Source organism: Alosa sapidissima, chromosome 13 (genome assembly GCF_018492685.1).
Source record: "Alosa sapidissima isolate fAloSap1 chromosome 13, fAloSap1.pri, whole genome shotgun sequence".
Lineage (NCBI taxonomy): Eukaryota > Metazoa > Chordata > Actinopteri > Clupeiformes > Clupeidae > Alosa > Alosa sapidissima.
In genome coordinates, this window is record NC_055969.1 from 22,834,450 (window position 1) to 22,852,872 (window position 18,423).

General features: G+C 46.7%; 1 protein-coding gene across 3 annotated transcripts in view; it reads left to right on the forward strand.

The window, feature by feature from the left end:
* si:dkey-34e4.1 (carboxyl-terminal PDZ ligand of neuronal nitric oxide synthase protein) overlaps positions 1-17,859 on the forward strand; it is an 84,079-nt gene extending 66,220 nt beyond the window's left edge. For all 3 annotated transcript variants that reach the window (XM_042058882.1, XM_042058883.1, XM_042058884.1), the window contains 3 exons: positions 345-513; positions 3,274-3,577; positions 16,372-17,859. In XM_042058882.1, coding sequence (XP_041914816.1) covers positions 345-513; positions 3,274-3,577; positions 16,372-16,948 — 1,050 coding nt within the window. In that variant the 3' untranslated portion in view covers positions 16,949-17,859. The remainder of the gene's footprint in view (positions 1-344; positions 514-3,273; positions 3,578-16,371) is intronic.
* Positions 17,860-18,423: the final 564 nt, after the last annotated feature.

Below are 18,423 nucleotides of genomic sequence, written 5' to 3' on the forward strand. Positions count from 1 at the left end.
GCGCTGTTGTCGTGTTTGTAAAAGTACAAGTCGAAGGTTAATCCTAAAAGGCGCTCTGGATAAACGCCTCAATTACATGAATGAATGTAAATGTAAACAATTATGACCCTGCTGTTTCCTGATTGTATGTGTGTGTGTGTGTGCGTGTGTCTGTGTGATTGTAAATATGTGTGCAAATGTGTGTGTGTGTGTGTGTGTGTCTGTGTGTGTGTGTGTGTGTGTGTGCGCATGACCATAGTGTCTGTCTGTGTGTTTATGTGTGTGTGTGTGTGTGTGTGTGTGCGCGCACGTGTATATGTGTGTGTGTGTGTGTGTTTTATTGACCCATGTGTGTGCTGTTCCAGGTCCAGCTCCTGAAGGACCAGCTGTCAGCGGAGACAGCAGCCCGGATGGAGACCCAGGCCCGAGTCCACCAGCTGCTCCTGCAGAACCGGGACCTGCTGCAGCACGTAGCCCTACTGGTCAAGCAGATCACCCGGCTGGAGGGCAAAACCAGCAACGGATCTGCTCACCGTAAGACACACACACACACACACACACACACACATATGTAGCCCTACTGGTCAAGCAGATCACCCGGCTGGAGGGCAAAACCAGCAACGGATCTGCTCACCGTAAGACACACACACACACACACACACACACACACACACACACACACATATGTAGCCCTACTGGTCAAGCAGATCACCCGGCTGGAGGGCAAAACCAGCAACGGATCTGCTCACCGTAAGACACACACACACACACACACACACACATATGTAGCCCTACTGGTCAAGCAGATCACCCGGCTGGAGGGCAAAACCAGCAACGGATCTGCTCACCGTAAGACACACACACACACACACACACACACACATATGTAGCCCTACTGGTCAAGCAGATCACCCGGCTGGAGGGCAAAACCAGCAACGGATCTGCTCACCGTAAGATACACACACACACACACACACACGTAGCCCTACTGGTCAAGCAGATCGCCCGACTGGAGGGCAAAACCAGCAACGGATCTGCTCACCGTAAGATACACACACACACACACACACACACACACACACACACACACACACACACATGTAGCCCTACTGGTCAAGCAGATCGCCCGACTGGAGGGCAAAACCAGCAACGGATCTGCTCACCATAAGACACACGCACACACACACACACACACACACACACACACACACACACGTGCTGCTGCAGCACAAAGCACTACTGGTCAGACAGATTGCTCAGCTGGAGGGCAAAACCATCATCGGGGCTGCCCACAATCCAAACACACACACACACACACACACACACACACACACACACAGTCCAAACATTACAAACTATTCTTAATTGAATGCTCACAAACACAAACACGTTCACACATGATTGACATGACTGTTGGAGTCATGCTTCGCACACAAAATAAACAAACAAAACAGTGTTCCTCCTCCCACATAGAGATGTACTACACACACACACACACACACACACGCACAGAGAGAGCAAGGATACAAGGAAGTTTATATTGTCACATGCATATAGTTACTGGAAGTAAGAAATGCAGTGAAATTATGTCTGGTGTCAGCCTATTTGTGGGGGGGGGGGGTAAAAAGTGCAGTAGAAGAGGGGTTTAGTAGATTAAGTGTCAAGGGCTGCATAAGAAAGGTGGGGGAGGATTGGAATTGGGGGGGGGGGGCACCAACAAGGAGCACCCAAGAGCAACAGGGGCAAGGAAAAACTCCCTTACCAAGGAAGAAACCTTGGGCAGATCCACGGCTCAAGGGGCTAACCCAACTGCCAGGGGTCTTGGTGTGTGTGTTGGGAGGATGACAGGGGAGATGGGATAGTGTGCTGTGTTTGTGGGGAGAGGGCAGTGTGCAATATGTGTGTTGGAGAAGCTTCCTCATGAGACAATGTGCTGTGTATTTGGGTGGGGCGGGGGCAGTGTGCTGTAAGTATGTTGGGGATGTGTGTTGGAGAAGCTTCCTGATGAAATAATGTGCTGTGTAGGTAGGGGAGAGGTGGGGGGGCAGTGTACTGCAAGTATAGTGAAGGGACTTACTATTGCAAGCAGAGTACTGTATGTATGATGTATGTGAGTGATGACAGTGAAGTGGGCGGGAGGGGAGTGGAGCAGTGACTGTGTGTGTAGTGTGTGTGTGGGTAGGTGGGGGCAGTGTGCTGTAAGTATGTAGAGGATGTGTGTTGGAGAAGATCCTGAAGACAATGTGCTGTGTATGTAGGGGGGGGGGGGGGCAGTGGAGAGCAAGGTCACTTATAGAGCGCAGTGGACTATAATCATCTGTGGCCCAAAATCTATAATTTTACTTAACAAAGAACATGGCTGAGTCATCAGTACAACTATGTATGGCCACAATACACTGTCCCTGTGTGTGTGTGTGTGTGTGTGTGTGTGTGTGTGTGTGTGTGTGTGTGCGCGCCCGCGTGCACATGAGAGATGGTAAGTATGGCATGTTCTTGTGTCTGTGTGTGTGTGTGTCCATGAGAGAGACATCATATTTCAGGCGTATGGTAATTGTGTTATTCTGCCTGCTAGTGGAGTCTAATCTATTTGCCAGAGTCCAGTCCAGTATATCAATGCTGGGCCTCCAGCCAGATTCTCCTGCCAGTTTGCCCCCTACACACTCCCACGGTCCATGTGTGTGTATGTGTGTGTGTGTGTGTGTGTGTGTGTGTGTGTGTGTGTGTGTTTCTGAGTATGTATGTGTGTATGTTTTTAGTGTGTGTATGATTATGGCTTTAGTCTGTATTATGGAAAGTGCTAATGGCTTTTGCTTCTGTGTGTGTGTGTGTGTGTGTGTGTATGTATGTGTGTGTGTGTGTGTGTGTGTATTTGAGTATGTGTCTAAGTACACCTGTGACCTCTGTATGTCTTTGTGTGTGTGTGTGTGTGTGTGTGTGTGTGTGTGTGTGTGTGTGTGTGTGTGCGTGCGTGTGTGTGACTGTTTCTTCATGTCAATGTGAATGTCTTAAAGCACTCTTGTCTGTACTTGTGTGAATACTTCTGTCAGTATGTCAGATTCTGTGTAACCTTCTCTCATCCTCTCATTGTGTGTGTGTGTGTGTGTCTCTCTCTCTCTCTCTCTCTCTCTCTCTCTCTCTCTCTCTCTCTCTCTCTCTCTCTCTCTCTCTCTCTCTCTCTCTCTCTCTCTCTCTCTCTCTCTCTCTTTCTCTCTTTCTCTTTCTATGTCTGTCTGTGTGTGTTTGTGTGTGTCTCTCTCTCTCCTTCTCTCTATGTGTGTGTGTGTGTGTGTGCAGCTGAGGACTTTGCGTGGCATCCCCCCTCCTCTCGCTCCCTCTCCCTGAACCTGAAGAATCACTACAGCTCCTCTCACGACCTGCCCCTCACCTCCACTCCCGCAGGGGGCGCCGAGTCCACCCCTACGCCCCTCTCACAGGTGGACTATGCCGAGTCCTACCTCAGCCTGCTCAACCTAGGTGGGACTAATGGCCTCCCAACCAATGGGAAGGCAGAGAGGACTGACAGCAGGAATGGCACGGACACGCCCCGTGAGGAGATTGGTCAGCTTGTGAGCAGGAACTCTTTGTCATTGGATGAGCGGTAAGAGCCTTTTTTTATTAGGTGTTTAGCTGTGTGTTCAGCTAGCTGCTTTCTCCAGTAATGTCCTCAGATTGTCACACGTCTGTCTTATTTAGAACATTAATTTGGCTTTTAATTAGAATCTTAATTTGAATCTTAATTGGGTTAACCGAGAAGAGAAGCCTGTCTAGAATTGATCAATGTCTCATTATGGCATCTTATCTTGGTTAAACTGTCATTGAAGGTGTGCTGCTTCCCGTTGAACCACTTATCTGTTAGATAATAAGGCTTTCATTGATGTTGTCTACCTGACTACCTCAAACAAATCGTCCTGTGTAGCACCAGATCATGTCTTCGGTCTTCCGTTACCCAGAATGCCCTGCTTTATTGACTTTCTGATTTATGTTTGCATTACATTCATTTATGCTTTGACTTTGAACCCTCTTTTCAACCATAGCGTCTTTTGTGTGTGTGTGTGTGTGTCTGCATGAGATTCAACACATTAATGTGTGCAAAAGGCCTTAACCACATTAAACGGAAACAGATGAGGCTTCTAACAAACAGCTGGACACATGCATACACACACACACAGAGACAGACACACAAACGTACACACACACACACACACACACACACACACACACACACATATTGACCATATGAGTCTGTCCAAATCCAGCCTGTGCCTCTGTCATTATCTCTGTCTGTTTCCCTTTATCACTTTCTCTCTCTCTCTCTCTCTCTCTCTCTCTCTCTCTCTCTCTCTCTCTCTCTCTCTCTCTCTCTTTTCCTCCCCAGTGTAATTTTCTCTATAATTGAAATGAAACGGAATGGAATGGATGTTGGATGTGAAAGAGGTGGAGGACGAAAGAAAGACTGAAGGAGAGAGAACAGGGAGAGAGAGAAAGAGAGAGATGTAGAGAAGGGGAGGATGAAAGAAAGAGTGAAGGAGAGAGAACAGGGAGAGAGAGAAAGAGAGAGATGTAGAGAGAAAGAGAGAGATGTAGAGAGGTGGAGGATGAAAGAAAGAGTGAAGGAGAGAGAACAGGGAGAGAGAGAAAGAGAGAGATGTAGAGAGAAAGAGAGAGATGTAGAGAGGTGGAGGATGAAAGAAAGAGTGAAGGAGAGAGAACAGGGAGAGAGAGAAAGAGAGAGATGTAGAGAGAAAGAGAGAGATGTAGAGAGGGGGAGGATGAAAGAAAGAGTGAAGGAGAGAGAACAGGGAGAGAGAGAAAGAGAGAGATGTAGAGAGAAAGAGAGAGATGTAGAGAGGTGGAGGATGAAAGAAAGAGTGAAGGAGAGAGAGAAAGAGAGAGATGTAGAGAGAAAGAGAGAGATGTAGAGAGGTGGAGGATGAAAGAAAGAGTGAAGGAGAGAGAACAGGGAGAGAGAGAAAGAGAGAGATGTAGAGAGATGTAGAGAGGTGGAGGATGAAAGAAAGAGCAGAGGAGAGAAAGCAGAGGGAGAGACAAAAAGAGAGAGATGTAGAGAAGGGGAGGATGAAAGAAAGAGCAGAGGAGAGAAAGCAGAGGGAGAGACAAAAAGAGAGAGATGTAGAGAGGTGGAGGATGAAAGAAAGAGTGGGGGGTGAAACGGAGGGAGAGAGAGAGAAAGGTGGAGAGGGAGAGATGATGGACAGGCCTTGGGGAATCAGCACAGTGTAAACTGTTTTGGTGCATGGAAGAAAGGTCACAAAGGGTGTGTGTGTGTGTGTGTGTGTGTGTGTGTGTGTGTGTGTGTGTGTGTGTGTGTGTGTGTGTGTGTGTGTACTTGCTTGGATGGATTGTTTTCCTCTACCTGCAGTCTCTTTTCATCCTGTCAATCACTCTGATATATGATTCAACCCTGAACACACACACACACACACACACACACACACACACACACACACACAGCAAGAGAGACTTATACAAATGCAAAGTAAAAACAATCCTTGTCTTTGTGCTCTTGTGTGTCTGTGCATGCATGTGTATGTTTGTGTGTGGGTTTGTGGGTGTGTGTGCGTGTGGTGTGTGGGTTTGTGGGTGTGTGTGTGTGTGTGTGCGTGTGGTGTGTGTGTGTGTGTGTGTGTTTACTCCTTTCTGTAGTTCTGTTGCAGAACATTTCCTCAAACCTGAAATCTGACCCACACCATCTGGGCAAAATTACAGCTGCTTTGTGGAAGAGAAACACACACACACACACACACACACACACACACACACACACATGCACCAGAAGAAAGATGGAAAAATAGGAGTAAAATTCTAAAGCCTTTTCCATGGTGGAACTTTCCGATGCTGCATTAAGACCATCTGGACTAGCTTGATTAGATCAAATCTCCTCAAAACATACTCATGCACACCAGGGCTGGACTGGGACAAAAAATCGACTCGGGCATTTTTGAACGGCCCACTCTAATCGGACAGGCACAGTCCTGGCAGTACCCTTAAATACGTGTATAGAGCTAAGAGCCATGGAGCAGTGCAAGTGACCAGGACTGCACTCACTCGCTCTCTCAGGCTCATTGGTGGCCAGTTATTGCATGTTTTAAAGTACCATAATGATAACAAATAATAATTTAATTCATTTGGTCCAAAGGAACGCCAGCCCACCAGGAAAATGCCCGGTATGCCAGATGGCCAGTCCAGCCCTGATGCACATACACACACACACACAAACGCACACATTCCCATTTTCAGTAAAGGGGTTAACATTGAAGTTATATTAACAGTTAAACTTTCATGTAAATGTCCTTCTCTCTCTTTGTGCTTTTTGGAAGACACACACATAAAATCACACACATACACACACATAAAATCACACACATACACTCTTAAAACAAATGTGTCGTAAACAACACAAACTGTGTTGTCCCTATCTGGACATAGAGATGTGTTAGAAACAACACAAGTTGTGTTGTTTTCAACACATTCGTTTTAAGAGTGTACACTTACAAAAACACACACATTAACACATGAGCAGTTGGAGCATCACTCACACAACACACACACACACACACACACACACACACACACACACTCAAAGACACACACACACACTATCTGCCCTCTGACCAATTGTCTGCCTACTTCCGTAACCTCGGCAACCCCATCCCTGCTGTGTCCATCAGAGACTCATAAAAGCTCTCTGGCCACCTGCCCACCTGCCCCCAGGGGTCGCCGCCATAGCAACATGTGTGTGTTTGTGTGTGTGTGTGTAGTTAGTTTTGGAGTATTTGGTTAACTGTTGTATTTGTTCTAGTTTTCCTGTGTAGCAGGGATGCAGGTGGCATAAGCCTCTAGTCTGTGTGTGTGTGTGAGAGAGAGTAATTTGTATGTTTATGTGTGTGTGTGTGTGTTGTATTTGTCCTGGTTTTCTGTTGTCCGAAGTAGGGGTGCAGGTGGCATAAGCCTCTAGTCTGTCATATTGGTCTCACAGCACTCTATATTGTCCTGTGGCCCTGACCATGTCAATATGTGACTGAGTCATATATTGATTTATGTGTGTGTGTGTGTGTGTGTGTGTGTGTGTGTGTGTGTGTGTGTGTGTGTGTGTGTGTGTGTGTATGTGCGTGTGCACGTTTTTAATACAGTTTTCTTGCTGTTACGGGTTACGAGCTAGAAAATAAAAATGATTGAATTAGTTTTGGCAATTTCCTCGCTGTTTTCTCACTATTTGCTCGCAGGTTTCTCTGCAGAGCTCCCCCTACAGCTTCAGAGTATATATTTTACGACACTCCTCGCTCGGTCAGTCTGCCGTTTCCTCTTTCCCTGTTCCTCCGAGAACTCGCTTTCTGCTTCTTTTCGCTGGCTCTGTCATGACGAATGTCTGAGAAACTCCATCGCTACCTTGCTCTAGCCGGTGCCTTGCGTGTATGTGTGTAGTGCCGTAAAGCAATTTGGTTACACCGCGAGGCTGCGAGGCTTTCTGTCTCTGAGTCTGATGGCTCGTCGGCCCAAAGTTGCAAGGGTGTTTTTTCTGCTCACAGACACTAGAGGGGTACGATACGGCCACCATCCGCCCCAGAAAAACTCCTAACCATACCAATGACTCCGAAGCTGTGAAGTGGTAAATTAAGCTAAACAAACTGCATAGTTCCCCTTTAAATTATAAACTATAAGCATGTTGTCCTGTTTTCACATATGATTTAAATATTGTTACATTGGTACATAGTTGGTATCAAAGTATTTGTTGGGTTTTTGTTGGTGCCTGTATCAAAAATGCTTGCGGTTTGGCTGTTTTTAGCCCACAAAGGTTGCTTTGTTAGTGCTTTTGTTTTTGACGGTAAATAGGCTTGGCTGTTGATTGGTGGCTGTGTGAAATCTCCTACCTATATCACTAGGAATTTAACATCCCTCTCCTTTGTGTATTTGAAAAAATGGCTTTTTTGTTATGTTATGCTGTAGCTCATAGCCACTTCGGTGTGCTGCATAGACGTCGTCATCGTCTTGCTGTCCCCCCTCCGTACTGTGATTGGTTCCTTCGTTGAGGAGAAAATCCATGGAATCCAGGCTGCCTAGCAGCGCAAATAAAATGGTGTGCAAGGCAGCATGAGGAAACCCAGGCTAGTATTTGTACCAAATGGTTATGGGGGGAATGGAAATTGGCTGTGGTGTTACATCCCTACCGATATCTCTTGTGCGGGTAAAACTTTATTTGAGTATAAGAATAATTTGGCATGAGTCAGACGCTGTGACCTCTTCCTCTCCTATCTGCCTTTGCTGTCACAGGCTCCATACACACACACACACACACACACACACACACACACACACACACGCACACACACACACACTGCAATGATATGCAGACAGCACCCATATAGGACTGGTTATTGGGTTCTCTGCTAAGCAAACATCATGTAATGAAAAAAGCCAGTCTGAAGTCAGATGGTGTGTTTGTCATTGTGTCGGCGTGGTTGTGTGTGTGTTTTTGAGAGAGTGAGCGACGCTTTCGCACTAATAAAGATTGTTTGGTTCTGAGAGTGGCGTGTGATGGGGTGGAGGGGGACAGAGGGAGAGAGTGATGGGGGTGTTTTTGCTAGGTGGTCTCTGGCACCCTGTTTCATCTGGATGGAGTATATTTAGATGCCGCATGCTGTATTTATACTGAATATGAAGAGGCCTGGTGGGCAGAGGGGGGAGAGAGAGAGGGAGAGAGAGACAAGGAGAGAGAGAGAGAACCGGCCACTCACCCACACTTTAAAGCCCTTACCAAAAATGAAAAATGCTCTCCTCTCTGGAGAGCAAGGCCGCCTTCTGTCACAAACTTCAACTGGACATCAGTGTGGAAAGCCAGTCCAGGACTTTACTCCAAACTCAACCAGACAATCAGGCAGGACTCCTGACAGGCTTCCTGTGTTATAACCCATATTTTAACTTCAATATGCACCCAAAGGCAGTGTATACACACTGTATATTTACTCAAATGTTTAATGCTTAAAGGTGTGTGTGTGTGTGTGTGTGTGTGTGTGTGTGTGTGTGTGTGTGTGTGTGTGTGCGCGCACGCACGCACACCTGTTACATAGATATAGAGACCATAAGTCATTAAATGCATAAAGTCCCTAACAAATCGGCAAACTCACAATCTATTCCATGTTCTAGAAGTATTTTATTATTCTAATCTGTTCCATTCTCTATTCCATGTTCTAGAAGTATTTTATTATTCTAATCTGTTCCATTCTCTACTCCATGTTGAATGAATATTTAAAAAGAGGAGAAATAGTGTCAGAATCAGTAAGGAGAGGGGGAGAGGGAGGGAAAGAGAGAGAGAGAGAGAGATGTGGGGGGGGAGAGAGGGGGGGGGGGGAGGAGTCATATTTTTACCTTTTACAACATCACTTCCTACGGGTGTAGACAGTCACCCAGTATTGGAGAGAAGATCAATTTTCAGAATTTATTAGTGCAATTTAGTGTGTGTGTGTGTGTGTGTGTGTGTGTGTGTGTGTGTGTGTGTGTGTGTGTGTGTGTGTATCTATATCACACACACACACACACATGTCCAGGAAAGTTTGCACTGAGACATTTTGTATCTTTTGCTTATTTTTATTGTTGAACATCAGAGTAATATAGAAATAAGTATAATATAAGTATTATCTCTCTTTCTCTCTCTCTATTTCTCTTTCTCTCTCCGTCTCTCTATCTCTCTCTATTTCTCTCTCTCTCTCTGTCTCTGTCTCTGTGGGTGTGTTGTCCTCGTGTGTGTTCTGGTCTCTTGTCCCTGGAGATCCACACACTGATGTCAGTGTAACACGGTCATTCAGCTGTTAGCACTAGTCTTCTGCCTGCTCATTAGCAACTAATGGGATTGTGTGTGTGTGTGTGTGTGTGTGTGTGTGTGTGTGTGTGTGTGTGTGTGTGTATGTGTGTGTGTGTGTGTGTGTGTGTGTGCTTTGGCCACCCCAAAGGAACATTATCTGCCACCCCTTACACACATGGCACTCCAGACTAATTTCAGTTTTAGTTCCCCGTCGGTGGAACAGCCTGCCCAGTGTCACCAGAGCAGGGGCATCCCTCTCTACCTTCAGAAACTCCTCCGAGAATACTGTACCTCCCCTCCTAACACTTCCAACATCCCAACACACCTGACGTGCACCTACCATCCTTCTCCTTCTACCACTTTACACTTGGACTAGTACTTAAGCTTCTGCACTCTCATCCTCTGGTGGTAGTAGTTATTGTCAGTTGAGTAAAACTATGTGTGTGTGTGTGTGTGTGTGTGTGTGTGTGTGTGTGTGTGTGTGTGTGTGTGTGTGTGTGTGTGGGCTGTCCTACGGCTTTACTCTTCACAGAGTCAGGACACCCACTGTGTTATGAATCACTGCAGGATGGCATTCCCTTTGATAGGAGGATGAGCTGTGGTTAGTCTGTCCTTCATCACACACACACACACACACACACACACACACACACACACATGCACATTTTCTTTCTCTCTCCCTCTCTCTCTATCTCTGGCAGGGTTTTTTTTTCTACATTTCTCTCTCTCTCTCTCTCTCCCTCCATCTCTGTCCTCCCTCAATTCTGCCTTTCATCTGGTGACTTCTGACAGACTTCATCGCCGTGGTAATCCAGCAGGGTGTCCGTATCCCGTGGCTACCACTCTTATCTCTCGCCTGCAGGTCAGCTGGGGGCCGGCCAGCCAATCAGAGGCCTGCGCCTGTCTCCCCCAAAAATCAGGCAGTCATATGCCATAGTGTGTGTGTTTGTGTGTGTGTGTGGGTGTGTGTGGGGAGGGATTTGTTTCTTGTTTTTGGTCAGAGTGAGAATGCAGGGGTTATGGATGATGGTGTGAATTGCTGTCTGTGTGTGTGTGTGTGTGTGTGTGTGTGTGTGTGTGTGTGTGTGTGTGTGTGTGTGTGTGTGTGTGTGAGGCCTTGATGTAGGACTGGTGTTTATTGGATGTGGATGCTCCTGATGGTGTTGCTGTAAGGGCATAGCTAGTGGTTAGCAGGTAATGGGACTGAAATGGAATTGCATTCACCTCGGTGACAAATGAGGGCCTGTGAGTGTAAGGTACACAAATGTGTGTGTGTGTGTGGGTGTGTGTGTGTATTCTGACTCTTGTTTCTCTCTGCTCTGATGCAGGTGTGAGGACCCTCCTCTCCTGCTCATCCTCTTCCTCCTCTAACCCCCCATCCCACCCCTTCATCTTCCTCCTCTAACCCCCTATCCCACCCCTTCATCTTTTCTCTTTCTGATTCTCTCCATTTCCCTCTCTTCTGTTTCCATTTTCATGATTTCCCTTTCTTCTATTCTGTCTTTCTTTATTTCTTTCTTTCTTTCTTTCTTTTCTTCTCTCATCCATTCTCCATCATTCTCTCATTATTCATCCTCCTGTTCTTTGCTTACATTTTCAATTCATATATTCTGCTTTTATTTTTCTTCTTCTCTTCTCTCTCCCTCCATCTCCTCTCCTCTATCTTTCTTCTCTTCTAATCCTTTCCTATGTCTTTTCAATCTTTCCTCTTTTCCTTTCTCATCTCCTCCATCATCCCTCTATTCTCCACCTCCATCTCTTCATTCCTCCCATCTCCTGTCCTTTTTTCCTCCTCTCTGATTTCCTCCTCTCATTTCTCCTCATCTGCTTCCATTCATCCTCTTCTTCCTCTCCTCTTGCTCCTCTTCTCTCTTCCACTCATTTCTCCTCCTCCACTTCTATTCCTCCCCCCTTCCTCTCCTCCTCTTCTGTCCTCCACTCATTTCTCCTCCTCCGTTTCCATTCCTCCTCCTCTTCCTCTCCTCCTCTCCTCCTCTTCTCTCCTGTTCTCTCTGCCAGTCCTCTGTGAGTATAACCAGCATGATAAGGGTCTGTCCCTCCTCTCACTCCGCATGCTCACTGCCCGTGTGTGTGTGTGTGTGTGTGTGTGTGTGTGTGTGTGTGTGTGTGTGGCATTCACACTGTCTCTGTCTGAGTTTGTGTGTTTATGTTTTTGTGTGTGGTGTGTGTGTGTGTGTATCGCTGTGTGTGTGTGTGTGTGTGTGTGTGTGTGTGTGTCAGGGGTGGAAATTCAATTTTGAAAATGTGTACATTTACCAGCCACTCAATATTAAATGTTTACTTTGTGTCTGAAATCTACCAGCCACTTTCATATTTTACCAGGCTTGGCTGGTGGCTGATGCTAATTTCCATCCCTGGTGTGTGTGTGTGTGTGTGTGTGTGTGTGTGTGTGTGTGTGTGTGTGTGTGTGTGTGTGTGTATGTGTGTGCATGTGTGTGCACTCTTAAAAGGAACTCAAGCTGTGTTATTTTCAACACATTCATTTTAAGTGTGTGTGTGTGTGTAGCGTGTGTGTAGCACTTGTGTACAGTTTGTGTGTGTGTGTCGTGTGTGTGTGTGTGTGTGTGTGTGTGTGTGTGTGTGCATGGGGTTTCTCTGTGTGTGGTCCGACCTCCTGAAGATGAATGTCATACAGACGGAGGTGTTGCTGAAATGCTGAGGGGCTGAGTGTAGCTGTGAAGCGCACACACACAAAAAAAACACACACACACATTCACTTATACACAACACACACTAGAGAGAGAGAGAGAGAGAGAGAGAAAGAGAGAGCAAAAAGAGCAAAACTGTGAAAATCAACCTTGCCATCAGGGTAAGTAAGTCAGCAGGGAATCTAAATCTTTCAGTATAAACACACCCAGATGTACACACACACACACACACACACACACACACACATGAAATGTGTCAAGGGACATTTGTTCACACTTTCTCACTCCATCTTTTGCCTTCTGTTGTAGTCTCCTCACAACCCCCCCCCCTTTCTCTCTCTCTCTTCTCTTCACTATCCACCTTTTCTCTCTCTCTTTCTCATCTCTTATCTATCTACCCTTTCTCTCTTTCTTTCTCATCTCTTCTCTATCCCTCCTCTCTCTCTCTCTTGTCTCTTCTCTGTCCCTCCCTTTCTCTCTCTCCTCTCCCTTTCTTTCATTCCCATCTCTTCTCTATCCACCCTTTCTCTCTCTCTTTCTCATCTCTTCTCTATCTCTCCCTTTGTCTCTTTTCTCATCTGTTGTCTATCCCTTTCTCTCTATTCCTTATTCTTATCCTATATATCCCTCTCTTCTTTCTCTCTGTCCCTCTCTTCTCTATCCCTTTATCTTTGCACCTCTTTTTTCCTCTCTTCTCTCCCCTTCGCTCCACCTCTTTTCTCTCACCCCATTCTTGTCCTCCACCACATGTGGAACTCTTTCACCACTTTTTCTTTTCTTTTCTTTCTTTTCTTATTCTTTTGCTTTCCTTCCTCTCTTACCCTCCTCTCCATTTCTCTCTCCCTGAGGGAGGTAGAGTCGTTCAGTGCTTCTGAAGTGTGTGTGTGTGTGTGTGTGTGCATGTCTGTGTGTATACATGTGTGTGTACATAATATGTCCGTGTGTGTGCGTATGTGCGCGCGCGTGTGTGTGTGTGTGTGGGTGTGTGTTTTGCGTGTATGTGTGCATTGTATGATATGGTATGTGCATATTTGATATCTTGTCATGTAAATCTGTGGTCATTGTAGGCTGTTTTGACAAAAGCAGTAGAAACCTGTTTCTTACTTTCTTTTAAAGGTGCGATTTGTAGGATTGTTACCGAACGTTCTGCAGGCCAAAATCAAAACACTGGTGAACGTTCTCAAGACTACCAGACGCGAGCCTCTTCTGGGTTGCCAGATGTAATTAAGACTTAGCTAACGTTAGTTGACCTGCAGCTGCTTTAACGTTTCTCCAACCATGACCCAGCTACACATTACGGAAACAGTGAAAACAAAAAATACCTCTCTAACCAACGTAACATATTTAGCTGAAGTTAGCGATGCAGATGAAGTTTAGCCTAGGCTACCTGTCGTGGAGAAATATGGCCAGCTCTGCGTCAGACTTGATATTCTTCGTTTGACGAAGACGTCACCATCTCAGGAAGCTCCTCCGATGTCCACTTAATTTGTTTCTTGTTTAAATTTTGGAAATTTGGCTGCCTCTCGTAGGCGTTCATGACTACAACTGACAGCTGTTGACAGTTGGCCTTTGCTAATTTGGCAACCCAAATAGGAGGACGCGCTAGCCCATTATTAATACGCCATTCTAGAATGAATCGTTCAAAACATAAACGAAAATTCCAAGACATTCCGCCCCATAACTCATTTTTTTTCATGGGTTTTACGGGGTTTTACGGGTTAGAGTAATGTTGTCAAATAAGCCATTACTTCAATTCATCGTGTTTCCTTACTCTCTGACAACATATGGTGATCATTTTTGGAATGGTTACAGTTTATTTTCCATTATTTCCTACATACTGGACCTTTAAGCCGAAGTTCAATATTGGTCTACAGGGCCAATCATCCTTTAATGGGGATTGAGGGTGGAGGATTATGAATTATGAGGATAAGGTTTAGATTATGCCCTGTGTAAAGTAGCCCTGCATATCTGCCCTGTGTAAAATAGCCCTGCATATCTGCCCTGTGTAAAGTAGCCCTGCATATCTGCCCTGTGTAAAGTAGCCCTGCATATCTGCCCTGTGTAAAATAGCCCTGCATATCTGCCCTGTGTAAAGTAGCCCTGCATATCTGCCCTGTGTAAAATAGCCCTGCATATCTGCCCTGTGTAAAGTAGCCCTGCATATCTGCCCTGTGTAAAGTAGCCCTGCATATCTGCCCTGTGTAAAATAGCCCTGCATATCTGCCCTGTGTAAAGTAGCCCTGCATATCTGCCCTGTGTAAAATAGCCCTGCATATCTGCCCTGTGTAAAGTAGCCCTGCATATCTGCCCTGTGTAAAGTAGCCCTGCATATCTGCCCTGTGTAAAGTACCCCTGCATATATCTGCCCTGTGTAAAATAGCCCTGCATATATCTGCCCTGTGTAAAGTAGCCCTGCATATATCTGCCCTGTGTAAAGTAGCCCTGCTGCTGGGGCTGAGGCTCTGCTCTGAGGAGGAGGGAAAGAGAAAATGAGAGGAAAGGGGGATGAAGAGAGAAAGGGGATAGAGAGAGAGAAAGGGAGATAGAGAGGGAAACAGACTAAAGGGACAGGAGATTTAAAGAGTAAATGAGAAAGAGGAAAATGGGGAGATGGAGATCAGAGAGTGAGATGGAGCTCTTTTCAGAGAAGGAGGGAGAGGTGGAGAGAGAGGGGGGGAGGGAGAGAAAGAGACAAAGGAAGAGGTGGAAAGAGCAGGAGAAGTGGAGAGAGGGAGATTGAGTGAGAGAGAGGGAGGTGGAGAGAGAGAGGGAGAGAGAGAGGTAGAAAGGGAGAGAGAGAGGTGGAGAGAGGGAGAGAGAGACAGAGAGAGAGGGGGAGGTTGAGGAAGGCGGAGACATACAGTTCCGTGGGGAGACGACAGTGTGTCTATAGGAACTGACAGCATTCAGAAACGCTGACTCAGAACACACAGTTACAAGAAAGGGAGAGAGGGGGTGAGAGAGAAAGAGAGAGGAAGAGGGGGAAAGAGAAAAGGAGAGGGAGAGAGGGAGGGATGGGGTGAATGACGGATGAGTAATGTGTAATGGGAAGGTGAGTATGGGAAGGAACAGCATCATCCATAAACCATCACCAGCCCATGGCTCTCTCCCTCTCTCTCTCTCTCTCTCTCTCTCTCTCTCATTGTCTCTCTCTCCATCTTTGTGTCTTTTTTCTGTTGTTTTTTTTCTTTGTGTGTGTGGGTGAGGAAGAGGGGGGTATATGCTTCTTGGCATGTCTGCATGGTGGCGTGTCTGCGTGTGTGTGTGTGTGTGTGTGTGTGTGTGTGTGTGTGCACTTCATGCTGAGTTGCTGCAGTGCAGTTATTTATAGCATCTGAACAGAGGGCTATTGATGAGAGAGGAAAGCCTCCAGACTTCTCCTCTCTTTCCCCTCTCTTCTCCCCTCTCTTCTCCTCCTCTCTCCTTCCCTTTCTTTCTCTCCTTCTCCCCTCTCTTCTTCTCTCACTCACTCACTTCCCCTTAGCAGCAGAGCTGTTGGACAGAGATAAGTACATACACACACACACACACACACACACACACCGCGGCACTCCACACAATACATTGGGTTGATTCAAGCAAGAATGGAAATTTCGCCTGAGAGAATTAAGCAGAGACAACTGTTCATGTGTGTGTGTGTGTGTGTGTGTGTGTGTGTGTGTGTGTGTGTGTGTGTGTGTGTGTGTGTGTGTGTGTGTGTGAGCAGCTGAAGCTCAGGAGACTGTGTGAAGGCTGCTTATGGCTCTAGTAATCTGATCCCATGGGCTTTGCATCTGTTGAAGAGCTCATGCATGTTTTCATTACTCATCTCATTGTGCTCTCTCTCTCTCGTACTCTCTCACTGTCTCTCTCTATCACTCTCTCTCTCTCTTTCTCTCTCTCTGTCTCTTTCTCTCTCTCTCGCAGGTTTAAGCAAATCATTCCCAAGTTGGATCCCCCTCCCCAGCCAATCAACAGAAAGCGTTCAATCAGGACGCTCTCTCCTGGTTCGGAGGCGGACCCTAAACCCTCTTCCACGCCCCTGGCCACACCCACTCCCACCGTGTCCAATGGGAGCGGCTTCCCTGACCTGTGCTGCAGCTCGTCCTTCCCAGACGCCACGTCCTGCTCCGTCTCCCCCGGGGGCGATTTCTACTCGCTGACCAATGGCGACGCGGTGAGCGCGTCCCTCTCGTGCTCGTGTTCGGCCAGCGAGGACTCGGGCGTGCGCTCGGAGGAGAAGTCCCTGGTGTCGCCGCCACCGACGCTGCCAGGAGAGGACCCGTTTGAGGACCGCGTCTCCACCTTCCTGTCAGCGTCCAGCACGTGCAGCAGCCTCCCCGAGGACAGGGTCCCCGTCGCTGCGGAGACGGTTACCGTGACGCCGCCCCGCCCGGCGACCCCACACAGTTACGGCCACACGCTCCCGTTCTCGTCGCCGCTCAACGACACCTGCCTCCACATCAGCCTGAGCGAAGACGAGCTGCTGGAGTCCACCGCCTGAGAGAAGCCCAGCCGCAGCTCACCGCGCTGGGCAGGGCCTCTACTCTGGCCCCAGGCTTCACCTGAGGCCTACTGGAGCCTTCAGTCCAGTTCCGTCCAGTGCGCTACTGCTCAGCATCAATAGCAGTCTTCCATCTCTTTACTTTTTATTTCCTAATCTTTTATTTTCCTCTCCGAAGTCGCTGTGGTTTCCGAGTCGACTCAAGTGCTTCCAGGTCTGGAAGGGAGGCCCTGGGATGTGGTTTTCTCTGGATGAACCAGTTTATGGGGGTCTGGAGACGACGTCTGCGGTTTCTCCTGAGAGCGAGCCAGTTCTCGGACATTTCTAAACCAGAGACTGACTCTGTGAGAATGCCAATGGGACAGATATTTTTTTATATGAAAAAGAAACTGTTCACAGAAAACAATGAAGAAGAAATATGAAATATGATTGAATGACTAGATGCTGTATTTTTGTATAGAGGAGATGGGGTATTAGATTTGATCCTGTTGTAGCTGCTGTAGTGTGTGTTTAGTGTGTAGGGAGGTACTGCATCATCAGTAGTAATGAACACACACACACACACACACACACACACTGTGATTTTTAAGTAGTGGCAGGGAAGGCACACACACACTTTCTTTACACTGCAGTAGACATCAGAGAGATAGTAACCTACTGAAGACTGTAGTTTTAATTTGTAGATTTGATGATTGTTTTGTTTACTGTTGTTGTTTACATGTTGGTTTGTTGATGGGTTGAGACGGGTACGAGCAGAGCCACTCATACACACACACACTACTCCTCCGGACTGAGGGCGATAAGAAGACGAGAGAAACAAGCAGGTTGAAGATAAAAAGGCAAAAGAAAGTGTCAGAGAAGTGGTGTGTGTGTGTGTGTGCGTGTGTGTGCGTGTGCGTGTGTGTGTGGGGGGGGGGGTGTGTGTATGTGCGTTTGTGTGTGTGTATGGGTATGTGTGTATATGTGTTTGTGTGAGTGGGTGTTTCTGAGTGTATGTGTGGGTTGGTGGGTGTTTCTGTGTGTGCGTGTGTGTTTGGATGTGGGGGAGGGGGTGTTGCTGGGTGTAAAATGTCAAACAGAATTCATTAGTCAGATATACCTGCGGCAGGTTATTTTACTGTGAGCATATTGGTTTACTGAGGTGTCACAGCTGCGAGAACACCCAGTGAATAAAGATATTGAAATATTATCATGAACACACACACACACACACACACACACACACACACACACACACTCACGATATGTTGTATAACTGTGTTGAGTTGAATAAAGGAGCAATCAATTCTCCTGCAAACTGCTAAAAGGAAGACATAATTGGAAAGCAAGAGGGCAAAAACAGTGAGGCATAGTAATACACACACAGACAAACACACACACACACACACACACACACACATATTTTCATGCTCAAAAAGATAACTTTTTGAGTCAAAGAGGACGGTGTGTAATTCCCCTGTGATTTCCCCACTGTC